The 21,830-nt window shown below is 33.9% G+C and overlaps 1 protein-coding gene across 1 annotated transcript; it reads left to right on the top strand.

The window, feature by feature from the left end:
• Nucleotides 1–8,088: 8,088 nt before the first annotated feature.
• LOC106325229 (transcription factor MYB34-like) lies at nucleotides 8,089–9,762 on the top strand. The gene is made up of 3 exons (XM_013763259.1): nucleotides 8,089–8,537; nucleotides 8,653–8,782; nucleotides 9,010–9,762. Exons 1-3 carry the CDS (start codon nucleotides 8,405–8,407, stop codon nucleotides 9,587–9,589), a joined length of 843 nt encoding a protein of 280 aa, XP_013618713.1. The 5' UTR covers nucleotides 8,089–8,404; the 3' UTR covers nucleotides 9,590–9,762.
• Nucleotides 9,763–21,830: the final 12,068 nt, after the last annotated feature.

Below are 21,830 nucleotides of genomic sequence, written 5' to 3' on the forward strand. Positions count from 1 at the left end.
AAAAAAAAAAAATCCAGATATGAATCGATTGATTACCACAAAACATTTGCAAGTAATCGGTCGATTCTAAAAAAAAGAGAAGAAGAAGAAAAAAAAAAAGTTCATGTTTATATCTCATTCAGTAGATTTGATTTAGACATTTTATTTTTATTTTGTGTACCAGAGATGATGCGTTGTTTAAATTTGGGGTTAGAGTTTGAGATTTGTTGGGTTTTGATCATTTGAGACTTGAGCAGTTCGAAAACGTGGTTATCAATATACTCGGTTTCTCCAGCTATTTTGCATAATGTTTTGCATTTTTTTGTTATTGCTGATACCCACAAACACTTGAGCCTCACCTAATTAAACACTAAAACAGCCTCCCAAACACCGAGCCCGTTATACCTGATGGAGATATCTTTGGTGGAAAGGTCACGCCCTTTTTAATGAATGTAAAGAGTTGATTACTTGAAACTGAGACTTGCAGGTCTGAAATATGGAAAGGTTTGCGCGGTCTTGGTGGGGATTTGGAATGAATGCCTTGACAGTCTCTGATTTAAGTGGTTAGCGAAATCACAAGATAAGGTCTACTGAGGGTTAGTGAGCTCCTAAATTTTAATCCTCTTTACTTGAGGACAAGCAAAGATTCAAGTCTGGGGGAGTTGATATTCCGTGTTTTTAACGGTTTTAAACTCGTTTTGGAGCAATTAAATGGTCGGTTTTAATTAATGTTTTGGTCTATTTGATGCGTTTTGGTGTTCTTAAGTGTAATATGCAGGTTACTAGATAGCTTGAAAGAAAAGAACGCATTCGGGATTTATCAGAAGCAAGATGGACCGAACAATGGACCGAATGAAGTATTGATCGCACAGAGCCACAGATCGACCGATCCGGACAACGTGGATCGACCGATCCCACGCCTTCATGCCCTAGATCGACCGATCCGGTCCATGTTGATCGACCGATCCCACGCTCTACGGGCTCCACACGCACCAACGAGCTTTTCACTCCTTTTTACCCACTCCCCTCAATAATTCCGAAAAAGCTCTGGACCTTTGAGACTCAGAAAAGACCAGGGGCGACCAAGAAGGAGATTTACAAGTTCTTGAGAGAGATTTGAGAGTTTTGTATTTGTTTTGTGTGATTTGTGAAGATTTGTAAAGGAGTTCATCTCAAAACCATTTGGAGAAGATCTTCTGAACCTTTACTCTGTTTTAATACAATCTTATCATGTTTTCTTCATCAAAATCGTTTTGTTCTTGCTTAGTTATGTGTGAGTAGTCATCTAGTTGGGTTTAGGGGTTCTCATAGGGGATTTCTTGATGTTTTGATTCATAAAACGTGTGTAGACTAAGGGATTACGTTTTGGTTCTTCATCTAATGGATTTCTTACTGCTTGAACTGAATTGATCACTTAGTTCATGATATTAGATTGTTTGATGCACCGAAAGTGATTGTTTGAACTTCCGAAAATACTTTAGATGAGCAAAGTGTCCTTAACCCTCGGAAGTTGATGTTATTGCGCTTTGTGAACATATTGAACCTGTTCTTAATGCTTGTTTAGAAATTGAAACTCAGCGGAAGTTAGTGTGGAGATTTCTATAACATAGAGAATTAGCGCTACGGAAGTAGGTTAATTCTAATATCGTGTTTGAGTTCTAGACGGTTCTTAATATATCCCTGTGTCTTCCATTAATTGTATCTTGATTAAAAAGAAATCCCTGAGAATTCCCAATGCCCAACGTTTGTTTTAAAATAGTTTTCAAATCGTTTAAATCATCTTTTTACATGCTTGTTTATGCTTTGTGACACTAGAGAAAATTAAATAAAAACCATCAAAAATATATTTTGATTCGCTGTAGCTATTAACTTGTCTGCAACTCTACGTGTGATCATCGGTCCCTGTGGATTCGATCCCGCATTACTACTGCGTACTTTACTGTGCACTTGCAGTTAGATAATCGGGTTAAAACTCGAGACATCAGAGCACCTCAACCGAGATTTCTTTACCACCAAACCACGAGGTCCGGTTAATCTTTGTAGATTTTTTACATAGAAACCCGTTCATGCGAGGAGCATTTAGATCTATGTAACTTAAGCTGTCCATACAAAAAACTTTAATATCTACGATAAGAGCCAGATCTTGCGCCGAGCCAAGGAAAAAGTGGCATCTGGTATTAATAATACAAACTAGATCTCCATCCGCGCAACTGCGCAGATTTTTGTTTTCATTTATTTTTATATAAATATTTTGTTTTCAATACTAAATTGATATATATTATAATATATATGTGTTTATCAATTTTTAAAACATAATAAGTTTACGGTATATTTTTTTCATTGAATAAATTGTTTCAAACTTTCACATGTATTTGTATCTTCTTATATATATATTTTTGGATTATTATTTCATTATTAAAATCGTAACTATATATATAAAGATTAGAAAAATATTTTTTTATTGTCATATTCAAAGATATTGTAACATTTAACAAATTTAGAAAGTTTTTAAAAAATAAATTTTTCGCTTCATAGATTTATATTATCGAGTAAATAATTAAACATTTAATTTTTGTTTAATTTTTAAAATAAACTATATAGATTAAAATTTGTTTTCATTGGTTTAAGGTAATAAAAATTAATCATTGTTAGATAATATGATTTTTTTTATTTAAAAAAAAAATCTTTATAATTGTAAAAGTTAACATCGACAAATATTTAAATATTTAACATATGGAGGCATAGTATTACAAAATTAAATTATATCTATTTAATTTATACTATATATAAATCTAATGGATCATCTATTGTTTAAATTCAATTATTGATATCCCAATAAAAAATTTTGGTATGCCCAAAATTTAAATGATAAGATTAGAGATTAAATGTAACATGATATTCTAGAAATAGGTCCATTAGGTCTATTTTTTTAAAAAATCACACATGAATCAATGCTGTCACTTCTGTTTTAATATATAAGATACAGTTTCGACCACAAATTTTCAAAAACTTTTTTTGGTTTAGTGGCTAAATCTGAAGGTAACAGACCCTCTTTGCCCAACATGGGTTCGAAACTCAGTAGAGAGACCATTCTTTTTAACTTTTTCTAGGCCTACATGTAGAATAACAAACAAAATAACAAACAAAGAATCCCTGACAAAGCCCCGACGACGATGAAGAACAAAATAGGTCAAGCACAGGCGGTCTTTGCCTCCTCATCCGGCCACGCGACACAAACAGACGGCGGCGACATGAGGAGACACGAATCACCTCAATAAGCAGGCGCATGTACGAGAATCGACGGCTCTGTTTCTCAGCATTAGACACGGCTCTTTTGGGTCGTCCTCAAAACCATAATCGCCGATGTCAGGGTGTGAGGAGATGAGCCACCGAATCACCGCTGCTGAACGCCATGGCAGTCACCGATTGAATTAGACACCGCCGTTTCTCCAAGACAGAGAGGAGAGCTCACTAAGACCGAACCTTTTTGATTCGGTTCCGAACCTTTTTCCCAGCCTACTACTTTACATGTGCTGAAATTATAATGATTATTTACACGGAAAGTAAGAAGATGTTCTTTTACTGGCATTATAGATGTTGTTTTAATGGCATTGTTTTTTTTGGATTAAACACAGTTTTCCCAACGGCTTCTCAGGTCCAAGAGACTAATCTGTGTCGCTGCAGCCCGAATGTTAAATCCGCAGTGGTCGGAAATCGAATCCAGGTGGCGGTGCTCACAGCTATGAGTCCTTTACCACCAGAGCTAGACGCCCCGGTTAAAACTGTATAGGTTGAACTTTTTATAGTAACTGGGCTCACCCCGAAGGGCCACCTCGCCAGAAATCCCTGTAGAGATTTTTTAGCTAACCCAGTACCACCCCGCTGTCCCTGAGTATCGAACTGGCGACCTCGGGTAGTCGTGTGTGAGAAACGTTCAGTACTGCCGCTAGGCCCCCTGACGTTCTCGAAACTGTATAGGTTGAACTTTTTATAGTGACTGGGCTCACCCCGAAGGGCCACCTCGCCAGAAATCCCCGTAAGGATTTTTTAGCTAACCCAATACCACTCCGCTGTCCCTGAGTATCGAACTGACGACTTCGGGTAGTCGTGTGTGAGAAACGTTCAGTACTGTCGCTAGGCCACCTGACGTTCTCAGTTTAATGGCATTGTTGTAACCAATGACACGGTCAATTTGTTATAAGAAAATTTTGATTCAACTTTCCTCCCGTGGTATTAAGTTATAGTAGAAAATTATAATAATAAAAATGTGAATATATCAACAAAATGGGTTTTTTACTTCTTCTTTTTTGCAGAATGGCTTTCTAAAATGTGTTATATGTTCTAGTAGTTTTACTAATACTTGTTGAAGTTCCTTTTTTCTATAGAAAATGTTTTTGGAAAGTCTAACAACCTACCTAAGTTGGATGGCAGTATATATTTATATATATATATATATATTGACGTTTTGGTCTCCTTTTGTTTTTTTTTTTTTGACAATTGGTTGTGGGGAGGGGGAGAAGAAGGGTGGGGGGTGCCTACTCTCTCTTAATAAACTTCAAGCCGACCAAAACATTTTCTCCTTTAATTTAAATATATTCCCAAAAGGTTGTAATTCTTGGAGAAAAAGGAAATCGTTTCTCAAATGAAAAAAAAAACTGAAGAAATTTCCAATTATAGCTTCTGAGAAAAAAATTCCAGGAACACATGGATTACCAAGTGCGTTGTCATTGGTTTAACACAAGGAGTTGGATTTATTTTCGAATATGTGGTCTGCAGCTTTTAATCTTTGGATTTTTTGCTGAGTCTCCGTTTATGTACAAGTTAAATTAAAGATGAAAATGATACGCTCTTAGAGCAGCATTAACCGGGGATCTTAACCCCCATTTTTAGGGGAGATTATTGGGCAAAGAATTTTAGAGGAATTATTAAATTTTAAGATTCTATTGTTATTGGTTTGTAAATTTTTAAAATCTAAATAGAATTCATTGTTATTGGGGTGATGATTTTTAAATTCCACTCAAAATCCTTTGTTATTGGAAAAGTTTAGTTTTCATTGATTTTAAGATTCTATTAAAATCTATTATTATTGGGATGTAAATTTTCTTTGTTTTTACTCATAGTACTCAACTTTGAGAATATCATCTATACCCATAAGATTTTTGAAATCAATGTAATAAAATACACTCACATACAAAAACTCAAATTGAAGAATGAAATAATATATAAATCACAACTTTAACATAATACAATTCACAACTTAAAAAAAATAGAAAAATATTAAAAATTTAAAATAAAAATTGTAAAAATAGTTTTAAAAAGCACTTTCAAATTTTTTTTAAAAAACATTTCAAAAATAATAATTCAAAATTGTTTTACAAAAATTCAAATTTAAAACATATATTTCGAAATTATATAAAATTTTTTATTATTTATATATCTATAAAGTAAGAAGTAAAAATTAACTATATCTACATTTCAAAAATATTTTTTTATTATTTATATATCTATATTATTTATATATTTATATTATCTATAAAAAATTTGGTCATTTTATTTCTTGAGATATTTTTTTGTGACAAAAACGTTTTTAAAAGTTGTTTAAGAATTGCTTTAATTGAAATGATTTTCTTTCCTTTTTTTTTTCTACCACCATTAATTTCTTACTTTAAAAGTTAATTTCAATCAATAGAATTCGATACACAAGTAATGAAAATCTATGTAAAAGTATTTGAAAAAATTTGTTAAATCTAGTTAACTTGTAAAATCCTCTCAACTATTAAAATCATCAAATTCCACAGAAATTCATGTTCCAATACCCCCCTAGTCTTTTTTGATTTAATAAAAAAAATTACCTAATTAAACAAGGGACGTCGCTTGTTTTAGAGATATATCATACGTATCTTGTGGGACGCGTGTCAAAACCTCGCGTTTCTTTCTCTCTTTCGAAACGGTTCGTCTCTCTCTTCTCCCGTGACTCCTCGACGACTCCGTCTTCCATCGATGATCTCTCGTCGACCATGGCCTCTCCTCGACGATTCGATCGGTGAGATCTCTTCGAGGCAATTATCCGGCGTCCGTGTCGGTTTAATCGCCGTCTCTGTCTCTCTCCTCGACGGCTCGGAGTCTCTCTCTGTCTCCTCGACGACTCCGCGGCTCTGTTATTCTCCTCGCGGCGACTCCGCGACTCTGTGACTCCCTCGCTCTCCTCGATGGCTCACCTCGTCGAAGAATCTCTCTTCGACGGAATCATCCGGCGTCTGTTTCGGTGGAATCGTCGTCTCCGTCTCTCTCCTCGACGACTCCGCCTCTCTCTTATTCTCCTCGGTGACTCCGCGACTCTGTTACTCTCTCGCTCTCCTCTCCGGCCCGTAGCTCTCCTCGAGGAAATCAAATCTCACGGTAAAGCTTTAGGCCTTTTAGATGTTGAGTTAACAAATGTTTTATGTGTCATGTCTGAGATGAAGCTTGATGCCTTTTGATAGTGATCAGATTAGTTCCAATGAGGTGCTTAGTTGGGTGATGTTATCTCTGGTATGTCCTCGGTAGAGTTCGATGATTTTGATAGTGATCAGATTAGTTTAGATGTTGAGTTGAGTGATGTTTTATCTTTTATCTCTGCGGTAAAGCTTGATGCTTGTTCTCTGCCAATGTCTAGTGTAAAGCTTGATGCTTTTGATGGTGATCTGATTAGATTAGAGGTAAATGCTTGAATCTATTGTGTTAAGGTTGATGCTCTTGATGTATAGTGTTTGTTTATGTCACTGTCTTTGTTTATTAATCGTGCTCGCGTCTGAATCTTTCTTGTGCTGATTTTGTCTCTTGTATTTTCTTGTGAGATGAACGGATCAAGAGAGATGTGAAGGTCTCTTTATATGGACGGTTCAAGTCACATGAAGCTTGTTCAAAGGAGAGGACTACAACTGCAATACATGTACAGCTTCTACCTTCGATCTTCTAGATGTTGTTAGGATTTTGTTTGTCTGAATCGATTGTGAAACTGAGCCGGTTTAGAAATAAATTGATTGTGATTTAATGAGGTAGCTATATGAATTGATTGTGCATCTGATATGGTTAAATAGGATAGTTTATTAAAAAGCTAAATGTCAATTCGAGTTGGGTGTGGGTTGTGATGATTGCGTTCCTTTAGTCTATCTCTCTGTTATGGCTTCCTTTAATCCATCTCTCTTCCGTCAACTCTTCTCTTCCATCTATTAAAGACATCTCCCTCTTCTCTAGTTTTTCATCTTTCTTTCGGTTCATTCTTTTTCTTGCCTTCTCCTCGGTATGGATTCTGATCCATATAAAACACAGCCATCAAATTTTTAAAAAATAAGAACCCCTAAATAAGAGACTACCATTGGAGGCCCAAAATTTTAAGTGTTTCTTAATGAGTTTCTTATTTGCTTTTAATTAGTTAAATAATGATTAAGAGACCCATATGAGTATATGGGTTAATCATGCTCTTATACCCAATGTCTTATATTATGACTAAAACCTATGTACTAGCATCTTTATGGTTAAGTAGTAGTACAACGTTATTAATATTTTCTTATAAGAGATATATACCAATAGTTTAATGGTATAACCAGGGGCGGAGCTAGAGAAAAAATTTGTGGGAGGGGGGGGAGGCAAAATAAAATTATGCATAGAATTAAGGATAGGTTTGTTAAAAGATAGGAGGGCAAATTGAAAACTATTCAATGTTTTACACTGAATCTTTAAAATGAGATGAGGGCAGCTGCCCCCCTGTTATTCAATGCGGCTCCGCCACTGGGTATAACCTCATTGCTTGAATGAATATAAATATAGCATAGTTGCACACCTTTCTTGATGATTGTATCTCCTATAAATCAGGTCAGAATAGTGTTAGCAGTATGCAACCCCGTGTGACCACGAGATCTGACAGATGCTCGAGTCATCCAGCGATAACATTACACCTGGCATTGCACTACGATGACTCCGTGGCTATGAAAAAAGGAAAATAAAAACGTGCAAGCTCAACTCTTTTAAAGATAATATTTTATTTCCTTTTGTCATAAGTTTCATAAATTCTTTTTCTCTCTCATGTAATTTCTACTAGTATATAATAAGAGCATCTCTATATACTATTGTATAACCTGGCCGGGAGAGAATAAAACCCATTGTTCGTATTTAAGAAATCCCATATATAATGATAACTCCTTGTCAAAAGAGTTCCTCGGTGAGTACAATCTTCAGGTGTCTTTTGGTTTTGATCAAACGTTCTATTCAGTTCTCTTTTCTTGCTCTTTTCTAATGATAAAATCTCCTTTCTGGTTAATTTCACTTAAGTAAAAAATGAATTAAAGAGTATCTCTTCCTTTCATAGGTCTCTAGCTAGAGTTTATATTAGGTTTTATATTAATAATAAATAAATAAAGTCAAGACTCAAGAAGAAGAACTAGATATGGTGAGAACACCATGTTGCAAAGAAGAAGGAATAAAGAAAGGAGCTTGGACTCCTGAAGAAGATCAAAAGCTTATTGCTTATCTTCAACTACATGGTGAAGGTGGATGGCGTACTCTCCCGGAGAAAGCTGGTAACTCTTTTTTTTAATCGTTTAATCATTAGGAATTTAATATAATTAATTAACAGCTATTTTTCTCTTAAATATACATGTATTTATAATTAACAAGTGTAGAATATGTATATAGGATTGAAGAGATGTGGGAAGAGTTGTAGACTGAGATGGGCTAATTATCTAAGACCCGACATCAAGAGAGGAGAGTTTACTCCTGAAGAAGACGACACTATTATCAAGCTTCATGCTCTTATGGGTAACAAGTAAGAATATTTTCCTTATTTATTGCCTTTTGTATTTGATAGTTAGTCATTTATTATTACAATCTTTTAAAAATTTGATGGTGTTTTTTTCCTTCTAAATATCACATTGATTACATATTGTAAAATAAGTATATAAAAGATATAGATCATTTTTTTCATTACAAATTTTTGGAATAAAGTATATAACTGGAGTTAATATTTTCTTGTGGTGTTGTTGATTGTTAAAGGTGGGCCGCAATTGCAAGTAGCTTGGCGGGACGAACTGACAACGACATTAAAAATTATTGGAACACAAACCTCAAGAAGCGTTTAAAACAAAAAGGTCTTGATCCAATCACTCACAAACCGATCAATCCAACCGGTTTCGAACCAGTAAACCATAAACTCGGTTCATCCGGTTCCGCAAGGCTTCTTAACCGGGTCGCAAAGAAATACGCGGTAGACGTAAACCGGGATCTACTAACCGGGATAATCATCGGAAAGTCCACAATCATCGCTGAAGATTCACAAAACTCCAGCGATACTGAACATTCAACGTCCACACTGCTCAAAACGGTGGCAAAACCAAGTGCTCGGGCGACTTCTCCCGGTTCTTTCTCCGATGATCTTGACGTATTCTTTAGCAACGAAGAGATCTCTGATATGTATACGAATGTGGATAATGTTGGCCTTATGGAAGAGTTAAAGAGTATTTTAAGCTACGCCGGAGATATTAAAGATTCGCCGGAGTATAACGTAAGTGATGAGATGGAGTTTCTTGATTCTTGGAACGAAGAAGATGGTTTGGACTTGGAGAATTGTTTCTAGGTTCGCTAGATTCCAAGACTGGTGTCTTTGTTTGACGGGTGACGCGTCGAAAATAAAATCAACTACACGTTGGTTTTTTCTTTAATCCATCGATATAGTGTCGTCACGTGGAGAAAATAGTGAGGTGTTGTAATAAATTTAATAATAACCGTGCGTTTATCGTAATTTCTCAATAAAGATGGTTTACTACTTAAATTTCTTTCCTTTAATAATCTCATAAAACTATACGAATTTGTTTATATATTTCATATAGAAACATGAAAACAATCCTCTGTAGAAAAAATGACTAATAGTTATGAACCATTAAAAAATCCTCCTAAAACAAATAACTTTAAAAAGATCTGCTTAACATTACTACGTCACCTTTTCAAAAAAAAAAACATTACTACGTCGTGCGAGTAAAAAAAATACATGAGTTGTGTTTGGCTGAAATAATTATATATTTACCTTAACTATGCCTACTTAACTATATACATTTTTTTTGCTGAAAACTTAACTATACGTAATACGTGAGAATTTATTTAATAATTTATGAAACAAATCCATTTCGTACATTACCACCGAGCTAAACAACAATTCACCCACATACATAATCTCCAAAATTAAGATATCACGATCATTAAACTTTTAGGGTTTGAATGGTAACCAAGAGAACGAAGAGCAACACTATATTCCTTAACGTTCCTCAAAAATATTACCATTTATGAAGAATATTTTTTCCTCTTCATTTTTTCTCATTCTTTTTTTTGAGAGAATTATAATGCAAATTTGTTTCTTGTGAATTTTAATAAAGAACCCTCATTCTTCATCATTCATAAAATTTTATTTTTATTCATTTTTTTCCTATTTATTTTTTTTCAATTATTTCTAATGTTTTTCGAAGGATACCAGTGACACCCTTAGAATTATTAACTTTGAATTTAGTGTAAAGTAACCTGTCTTATTCAGATCAATAACTGAAAGTGCTGTTTTTTCGGTTCTTTTTTTCTTTCTTTTAATTCTTGCGCTAGGCTGCAATATATATTCCCGAAAACGTGAATCCCACATTCTGTATATAAATTCTAATATGACAAAGATAACGTGGGTCGTCTATTATTTTTACTTTTCGAAGGCAGATACACGTGAACGCATTATCTTTGAAGATATTTTACATACTATTACTATGGCATGGCACAAAGCTACACTCATTTATACGAGATTCCCAGTAGGATGCAATTTCACAAATATAGAGTGAATTGGTTTAAAACCCAAAAGAATAGCAAAATTAGCAAACTATCTATGATTGGACAAGTTTTGTGTCTATGTATTATGGTGTGGGATTTAGGGTATTGATTTAATTAAAACTACCTATATTTGTGAAATTGCATCCTACTCGGAATCTCGTATAAATGAGTGTAGCTTTGTGCCATGCCATAGTAATAGTACGTAAAATATTTGTGAAATATATAACTTAAGCTGCCCATATAGAAAACTTCAATATCTATGACATAAACATCTACATAGGCCTACACGTAGACTCGATAAGATGTATGTTACTGTTCAAGAAAACATGACCTGTGTAACGTTTAAGCTAACTAAATTCGACTAAAATCCGACATCTAGCTAATTATCTAGGTACCTTTTTTTTTTTTTTTTTTTTGATAAACTTTATCGGCCGATCCGGTCGGTATCAAGAGAAACACACTTAGTGCTACACAGTGGACTGGCTACCACACTGCATGTCTCACATATAACACACTAAAAGAGGACGTATATAAGAGAGTTAGGTAAAAGCGAAATATGTAAATCTATAAAAGTAAATCAAGATACTAAATGAAATGCATGATGTAATGTTACACAATGCTTCAAATAATACATATAGGTGATTTGGAATAAAGTCACGTATTTGTACCAATAACTACAAAACATACACGATTGGTATCTCAATTATTTTGATTCATGATCTGATTAAAATATTATATTTTCATGCTTCCCCACTTGCTTAGGTACAAAGCCCCTCGTTCTTTTTTTCGAATATTAATTAAAAATGAAGTATATATTTCTAAACCACACAAAGTAGTGGTTGGATTGTGTTATTTACATGATGATCAGAGCCAACTTACACAATATAGATGAAAAACGAGACTAAAGTATTTCCTTCAAACATTATTAACGGTAATGTATGTTCTAAAAAAGCGTTAAACATATAAAAATGTTATTATTATTATTTCAAAAGGGTTTAAATAGACAAAAGTTTCGGTTTGCTATAACAACGTAACTGATGTTCGCTACTAGAAGTATATCACATGAACATACAGCACCGATAATATATCATCATCTTCTGACAAAATTAAACTACTATCCAGCTTGTTGTGACCGTGTTATCATTTTACCTTTTTTTTCATAAAAAAAAAGTTAAATCCGGGTCTATTAAAGACACATACCTAATCCTCGCGTGGGAGGTGCAGCTCATGGATAGACCATCTCTCGGATATTAAAATGAGCCGAAAAGCAGTAGCCCATATTCATGTAAGGTTACCAGGAAAATGTGACTTAATTTCGCATGACAGATAAATCGAATCTGAAATGTGGTGACATCCCAGACCCTTCTTCTTACCACTTGACCACACGCTCCCGGTGGTCATTTTACATTTTGTGGTAAGAGCAGCAATTTTTTAATTAATAAGCTTTGTTTACGGTATTAACAAGAATATGAATGCCTAATTTATTCGGCTACCTAAAAAAAAGAAATAAAATCATGAAAAAGTTGTGCTCCAGCTCGTCTCCATGTGATATTTATACTTACATTTCATCAAGAAAACGCGTTTTGACGTTAAAACTATAGTTTTTCTGTTAAAAAAGACTTCGTAACACTCGTCGATGTATGCTTGTCTAATTAACGTTGGACATGAACTTGATATTTCAAATTTAACAAAGAACCATACATACGTGTGCTGAAATTAATATTATATTTACACGTAATTTAAGTAGATCTTCCTCTAATGGTATTAGTTTAACCAATAAAAACGGCCAAATTATTATAAGACAATCCTGGTTCAACTTTTCTTCCGTAGAATAAGTATAGTTACTGTAGAAAAATAATAATGTCAAAACATCGACATTATGGAATAATAACTTATACTAATATAGTAATATTTGTTGATTTTTTGTTTGTAACCAATAGGTTTATTAGTTTTCCTCAACTGCGCAACTCAAACCTAGAAAACATTGAAGTGCACGTTTTAGGAAAGTCTAATAAGCTACCTAAATTAGATGGCAGTATATATTTGTTTTGACGTTTTGGTCTCAGTTTTTTTCTCCAACACTTGGTTGGGGTGACTCTCTCACCAACCTCTCTCATTGAGTTTCAAGCCCACCTAAAACATTTTCCTAAATTTTAATTTATTTCCGAAAAGGTTGTAATTCTAAGAGAAGAATGAAATTATTTCTCAGACGAAAAAACTTAAAAACAAATTCAAATTACAGACTTTTAGAAAAAGATTCCAAGAACAAATGAGTAGCATCTTTTCTTTGCCACAAATGGGTAGAAAGCAAGGATAGTAACAATACTTAACTTAATATGGGCCGGCCGCATGTGGACAAAATACCCCATTGCCTGCCTCCGCCGCAACGATTGACTAAAAATGATAATTATTAAAAATGAATGCAAATACAAAATACAAAAATAAATACCGTGAGAAAAAGAGAGTATACTATCAAATTTTCAATAAAGTATCCTAACTTTCGATTACAAAAAAAAAAAGAGAACAGTCTAGAAATTTCTGATGTGGTTTGTGCCATGGACGATGCGAATATGTAAACAGATTGGTTGTTACTATAACCAATTAGAGTTTAACTTGTATTGTGTTTCAAAAAAAAAAAAAAATTCACTTGTACTCATCACAAGTCACAACTGTACTTGGAGAAAAAAACATTAGAACTTTAAATCCTAGAATATAAAGATGGACAGAGGACATGATATCCTGAAGATTTTAGTCACCAAGCTTGTCATTCGGATCCACCTACGAGAACCTTTCAGCCCATTCACATTTAGGCCTTTGGTAAATGCAGATAGTGTTAAACCCCCAAGCTAGATTCCTAAGCTCATTAGCACCAAGATATGATCCAAATCTCTTTGCACATATATTATCCGGCTCTGACCAAGCCAGAGACCATCCAATATTATTGCTCCACTGCCTCTTGCGATGATAGTAGAACGGCTCGGTGATAAGTCTTTGGACAATGCGGTATCTTTGTTTTTGACATAGAATCTCGTTGAAATTGTCTCTCAATACTAGTACGTACATGTAGCCTGACTCGTTGAAAACCAATCAAGTCCCTGGATTCTAACGATCATTGATGTTACTTGAGTGGCATGAAAAGTATACATCTCTTAAGGGGGAAAAATCAAACACGTGACACTTGACCACAAGACAGATACTCTTCACAAGAAAATATACTATAAGGAGAAGGGTTTGGAGGATCATGAACTTGAGCCACACCTTCAAGCATCTGCGTTAGACTTCTCATGCTAGGTCTCATTCCTGGTTCTTCTTGTATACACCATATCCCTATTTTCACATATCTCTCTACCATCTCCATGTCCTCCATCGCCTCTAAATCGTCTTCGATAAGATCACCCAGCCTCCTATTTCAGAAACAATCATATGCCCAATCAATGAGAATCACGTTATCCTCAAGATCAACTGCTTTTCTTGCAGCACACGATTTCTAAAAGCAGGTAAACTCGAGAGCTCCTGGGTTGGTTGACTCACATATAATTGACAGAATCGTATTATATAAACTACGGAGAACTGAATAATGTAAAGAATAAATTTGATAAAATTATACCAAAGATTAAGAAAATGATGATACAACTGCATTCGCGAGATATTATCTCTTTCCTTAACTCAAAATACGTCTCATAGTGCGACGATTCGATAACGTAATGAGTCCCAAGATACAACTGCAAAAAATCTTCTGATTTGCGTCACTCTACAGAAGCCTGGTGAAACTAGTTATGTGTATACTCTCAGACTCAAAAAAAAAATCAAAAAGAAATACGAAAATAATAATATGAGGAATTGTTTTATGTTGTACGAAAATGAATCCAAGAAAGAAGAGAGTGACTTGGCTTTATACAAACCAAACCCAACGTCTCTTTTTCACCATAAAGTGGAGGAGTAATGACAATTATTTCACACTTCAAAATCATCATTAATATATATGTTACAAAAAACAGTCCACGATTTTATGTTACAAACTCCATTAATGAGAAAGATATCTTTGACTCATTAATTAAACAAATGACTTTGGTTTATTTTCTTATTTTTAAACCACAAGTCTATTTGTCAAATTCCGAAACCCGAAACTTATATTCGGTTCGGATATCTCTTTCTCCACTTTACATTCCAATATAGGACATTATGCAAATATATATATTTTAAGATTTACAAGTAACCTATTTTGGACTTTTATTTCTCATTCAAAATAACTCTGATTTTAACAAACGAATGCGTTATCTTATAATGCTCATAATGCTTACGGTGACGATTTCATCGTGCCCAAAAATCCGGTCTTTCCGACAGATGTCTCCGTCGAAATCCCATCGGAAAATGGTCCACACCACTTTGTTAAAAACGAGTTCCAACAATCCCCCACATGAATAGAAATGACTCTATACACATGACTCGAGAAAAAAAAAGACTTTTGAGAGTATGAGCGAAAAATCCACTGCATGATGAGTTGGTAGCAATTTTTCAGCTTTGAACCAGTCATTGTTAATAGCTATCGAATTTACTCGAAATGAGGTGGCCATGATGTCTTGAACCCCTCGGACTTTGGTGTAAACCGAGACAATAGCTATAACACAGCTTCATTCTCTCACAAAACTAATTTCTCTATTGTGTTCATTTTGGCCGTGAACATTCTTGGTAATCATGAGTGAACTTGGAGAAAATAGCATTTCTTTCATTTTCCTAGAAACGGCCCCATTTCACACTCACAAGGTGATTTGCCATTTGTTTGTTTAGAGGAATATCATGTACTACTCCATTCATATGTCAAAGCTATGGACAAATCATTAAAAGCAAATGCTTATCCTCTGTTCCTTACATGTAGCATTGTTTACTCATTCTGGGAACTGGGTATAGACCGAAGTCTCTTTGGGCAGATTTAGTTTGACTTAGTTGTCTACTTGAACGTATTTCTTGGGATCTCCAGTCAGTTAGGTAAAGTTACCACCAAACTTCATCTTAATTCACAGGCTACCCATTCCTTTTGATGATAGACAATATGAGCTCAGGACACACATTTAATAAAAGGATCATAGGTTGTCATCACAGTGAACATAATCTCTTGAGATTAGTCGAGATCAATTGTCTAATGATTTTTGTCATCTTTTTTTTTCCCAGATGCAATTAACCACTATATACAAAACTCAGTGCATGACACTAGGTTTTTTCTTTTATTGAAAAAAAAAATTAAAATAACTATCACTAAGTTCATTTGGCCTTTTGCCAATAACTTAATATGGTAAGCAAAATTGCCCCAAAATTTCTTGAGATAGCTAAAAAACATGTATATTTACATTTACCATCTCTTAAGAGTTTAGAAAGTTAATCTTTATATTTAAATGAATAAAATTTAATTTTGAAAATTATTATAATTTTCTTAGAAAATGTATTTCAATCTTAGAAATTTCACATTTTTCATACAACTATTTTCATAGTTATCTCAAATTGATTAATAAATTCAACATGTATGTTTTAGATTTTTCCAAAAACATATTTTGCCTTTTAGGATTAGTCCTATGCTTGTAGCACTAGGCACTTAACACAACAATCTGATAAAGATCAGAATTTGGTACAATCAACCGTGGCAGACCACTACCAAAATAAATTTGGTGCGTCGACTCACTAGACTCGTAACCCATAACATTTTAATGTTAATAGAATATGGACATTCCAATACACATCAGAATTCCAATCTGTATAGCACACAAGATCGTAGGTGGTAGACCATTCTCAATTTGAGATGTCGACTCACCTGTTGCTAACCTCATCACCAAATCTATTAAAGATCGTTGTGTTGTTTATCACAGTGATATTGTTAATCATATTTGACTTTTGAATTTGTTTAGAAAGAATCAATAAACAAATTAGTGCAATAATCAAAATCAATATAACCGCAAATTGAGAAATATAAAAGTATTAAAACAGTTTGCTGAATTTAAAAAATTCAGAAATAATTTAATTCAATGCACGTCACAGATCACAGCCAAAAAAGTAATATTTAAGACATAAATGTGACTCTCATCTGATGATTAAATCAGACCAAGGGTTATAACCAAGTAAACCAGATTTAACCAAACAAGTAAGATCAATAAAATATCAGTTTCAGTTTCACTTCACGTCAACCAAAGATAACTAATTAGACGAATAGCTTTTGGAATCAACTAAACCGAAACAGAAATAATCAATAAATCCTGCAAATCACAAGCAAACGTTACGAAAATGCAGAAAATTATATTAAAAAATAATCGAACAGCTCCTGCAAAAATAAATCATAAGCGCAAGAACATAAACTTTATACAATGCCAAAACGATTGCAGATACCAAACCGTTTAGGGTACCTCTTCCGGAAACAATCTACTTGTTCTTAAAAAAAAAAACTTTTACAATAATCAGTCCGGTTAGTGCAAAGCAATAAACAGATATTTTGAGTTAAGACTGATAGAACCGTATTATATAAACTACGGAGAACTGAATATTGTAAAGAATAAATTTGATAAAATTATACCAAAGATTAAGAAAATGATGATTCAACTGCAGATGCGAGATATTATCTCTTTCCTTAACTCAAAATATGTCCCGTAGTGCGACGGTTCGATAACGTAATGAGTCCCAAGATACAACTGCAAAAAATCTTCTGATTTGCACCACTCTATCAGAAGCTTGGCGAAACTAGTTTTGTGTATACTCTCAGACTCAAAAAAAAAATCAAAGAGAAATACGAAAAATAATAATATGAGGAATTGTTTTATGTCTGTACGAAAATGAATCCAAGAAAGAAGAGAGTGACTTGGTTTATACACACCAAACCCAACGTCTCTTTTTCACCATAAAGTGGAGGAGTAATGACAATTATTTCACACTTCAAAATCATCATTAATATATATGTTACAAAACCGTCCACGATTTTATGTTACAAACTCCATTAATGAGAAAGATATCTTTGACTCATTAATTCAAACAAATGACTTTGGTTTATTTTCTTATTTTTAAACCACAAGTCTATTTGTCAAATTCCGAAACCCGAAACTTATATTCGGTTCGGATATCTCTTTCTCCACTTTACATTCCAATATAGGACATTATGCAAATATATATTTTAAGCTTTATAAGCAACCTATTTTGGACTTTTATTTCTCATTCAAAATAACTCCAATTTTAACAAACTAATGCATTATATCTCATAATGCTTACGGTGACGATTTCATCGTGCCCAAAAATCCGGTCTTTCCGACAGACGTCTCCGTCGAAAATCCCATCGGAAAATGGTCCACACCACTTTGTTAAAAACGAGTTCCAACAATCCCCCACATGAATAAAAATGACTCTATATACACATGACTCAAGGAAAAAAAAGACTTTTGAGAGTATGAGCGAAAAATCCACTGCATGATGAGTTGGTAGCAATTTTTCAGCTTTGAACCAGTCATTGTTAATAGCTATCGGATTTACTCGAAAATGAGGTGGCCATGATGTCTTGAACCCCCCAGACTTTGGTGTAAACCGAGACAATAGCTATAACACATCTTCATTCTCTCACAAAACTAATTTCTCTATTGTGTTCATTTAGGCCGTGAACATTCTTGGTAATCATGAGTGAACTTGGAGAATATAGTCTTTCCTTTATTCTCCTAGAAACGGCCCCATTTCACACTCACAAGGTGATTTGCCATTTGTTTTGTTTAGAGGAGTATCATGTACTACTATGATGTCTTGAACCCCCCGGACTTTGGTGTAAACCGGACTTTGGTGCTTATCCTCTATTCCTTACATGTAGCACTGTTTAATCATCATAGAAATTGAGTATAGACCGAAGTCTTACAGTGCTTTGGGCAGATTTAGTTTGACTTAGTTGTCTCCTTGAACCTATTTCTTGGGATCTCCAGTCAGTTAGGTAGAGTTACCGCCAAACCTCATCTTAGTTCACAGGCTTTAAACCCATTCCTCTTGATGATTTTTCTACTTGATCTCGTGACAAACCTTTAGTAAATGGATCCGCAAGGTTTTCATTTGTTCTGATGTAATCAATCGTTATTACACCAGTTGAGATCAAGTGTCTAATGGTTTTATGACGTCTTCTTATATGACGAGATTTACCATTATACAAACTGCTCAGTGCCCGGCCTATTGCCGCTTGGCTATCACAATGTATACGTAAGCCTCTTGCCAACAACTTCATATGGTAAGCAAAACTTCCCCTACATTTCTTGAGATAGCTCAAAAACATGTATATTTACATTTACCATCTTTTAAGAGTTTAGAAAGTTAATCTACAACTCTTTTAGATTTAAATGAATAAAAACTAATTTCGAAAATTATTATAATTTTCTTAAAAAATGTATTTCAATCTTAGAAATTTCACATTTTTCATATAACTATTTTCATAGTTCTCTCAAATTGATTAATAAATCTAACATGTATGTTTTAGATTTTTCCAAAAACATATTTTTCTTTTTAGTATTAGTCTTATGCTTATAGCACTAGGCACTTAACACAACAATATGATAAAGATCAGAATTTGGTACAATCAACCGTGGCAGACCACTACCAAAATAAATTTGGTGCGTCGACTCACTAGACTCGTAACCCATAACATTTTAATGTTAATAGAATATGGACATTCCAATACACATCAGAATTCCAATCTGTATAGCACACAAGATCGTAGGCGGTAGACCATTCTCAATTTGAGATGTCGACTCACCGTACCTGTTGCTAACCTCATCACCGAATCTAGTAGGGGGAAGTATTCAATTGAGAGTTTCAAGTGATTTGTATTAAAATGACAAATCCACTGTTATTAAAACATGAATTTTAAAAACTCATTTAAAATCCACTGTTATTGAATTTGATATTTCTTAAAGTACTCTGAAATCCACTCTTATTGAAAATATTTTAAGTTGTGGAGTTTTAAAGTTTTCAGGTGATTTTAGGGTGTTTGGGTATGATTTCTTAGTTAAAAAAATTAAAACTCAAATCCCATAGTTTTAGGTGATATTCTAGAGTAGTTTAACAAAAATCACTTAAATCTCTGCAACTTATTGAAATAATCTAAAACTCCATTAAAAATCAAATCACATCAAATGTTAAATTGAATATATCCCCCTTAAAGATTGTTGTGTTGTTTATCACAATGATATTGTTAATCATATTTGACTTTTGAATCTGTTTAGAAAGAATCAATAAAAAAATTAGTGCAATAGTCAAAATCAATATACCCGCAAATTGAGAAATATAAAAGTATTAAAACAGTTTGCTGAATTTAAAAAATTCAGAAATAATTTAATTTAATGCACGTCACAGATCACAGCCAAAAAAGTAATATTTAAGACATAAATGTGACTCTCATCTGATGATTAAATCAGACCAAGGGTTATAACCAAGTAAACCAGATTTAACCAAACAAGTAAGATCAATAAAATATCAGTTTCAGTTTCACTTCACGTCAACCAAAGATAACTAATTAGACGAATAGCTTTTGGAATCAACTAAACCGAAACAGAAATAATCAATAAATCCTGCAAATCACAAGCAAACGTTACGAAAATGTAGAAAATTATATTAAAAAATAATCGAACAGCTCCTGCAAAAATAAATCATAAGCGCAAGAACATAAACTTTATACAATGCCAAAACGATTGCAGATACCAAACCGTTTAGGGTACCTCTTCCGGAAACAATCTACTTGTTCTTAAAAAAAAAACTTTTACAATAATCAGTCCGGTTAGTGCAAAGCAATAAACGGATATTTTGAGTTAAGACTGATAGAACCGTATTATATAAACTATAGAGAACTGAATATTGTAAAGAATAAATTTGATAAAATTATACCAAAGATTAAGAAAAGGATGATTCAACTGCAGAGACGAGATATTATCTCTTTCCTTAACTCAAAATACTTCCCGTAGTGCGACGGTTCGATAACATAATGAGTCCCAAGATACAACTGCAAAAAATCTTCTGATTTGCGCCACTTTATCAGAAACCTGGCGAAACTAGTTTTGTGTATACTCTCAGACTCAAAAGAAAAATCAAAGAAAAATACGGAAATAATAATATGAGGAATTGTTTTATTTCTGTACGAAAATGAATCCAAGGAAGAAGAGAGTGACTTGGTTTTATAAACACCAAACCCAACGTCTCTTTTTCACCATAAAGTGGAGGAGTAATGACAATTATTTCACACTTCAAAATCATCATTAATATATATGTTACAAAAAACCGTCCACGATTTTATGTTACAAACTCCATTAATGAGAAAGATATCTTTGACTCATTAATTTAAACAAATGACTTTGGTTTATTTTCTTATTTTTAAACCACAAGTCTATTTGTCAAATTCCGAAACCCGAAACTTATATTTGGTTCGGATATCTCTTTCTCCACTTTATATTCCAATATAGGACATTATGCAAATATATATTTTAAGCTTTACAAGCAACCTATTTTGGACTTTTATTTCTCATTCAAAATAATTCCGATATTAACAACCGAATGCATTATCTCATAATGCTTACGCATCGTGCCCGAAAATCCGGTCTTTCCGACAGACGTCTCCGTCGAAAATCCCATCGGAAAATGGTCCACACCACTTTGTTAAAAACGACTTCCAACAATATTCTCTGGCTTAGACTAAGCCCGACTATCCAGTCGCCACCCACGTTCAGTACTCCCCTTGGGGTGATAGTACTGAGCTAATTAAAACACCGTCGAAATGTAGAACGGCACGGTGGTAGAAGTCTGTAGAAGACACGGGAGCTTCCTTGTTGAGAGTAAGCATTGAGTTGTTGCTTAGAACTTAGAAGAACATACATGTAGCCTGACCGGTTGAAAACTAATCTAGTCCCGGGATTAGGTTCTTTCGTGCGGCTTTCGTAGTAATGGAAGTATACATCTGAATCAGATAGCGAGTTGGAGTTGAGGACGAGAAGCTGAAGGTTACCGTCAAGGCCAAGATGTAGCCTGAACTT

Source organism: Brassica oleracea, chromosome C2 (genome assembly GCF_000695525.1).
Source record: "Brassica oleracea var. oleracea cultivar TO1000 chromosome C2, BOL, whole genome shotgun sequence".
Classification (NCBI taxonomy): domain Eukaryota; kingdom Viridiplantae; phylum Streptophyta; class Magnoliopsida; order Brassicales; family Brassicaceae; genus Brassica; species Brassica oleracea.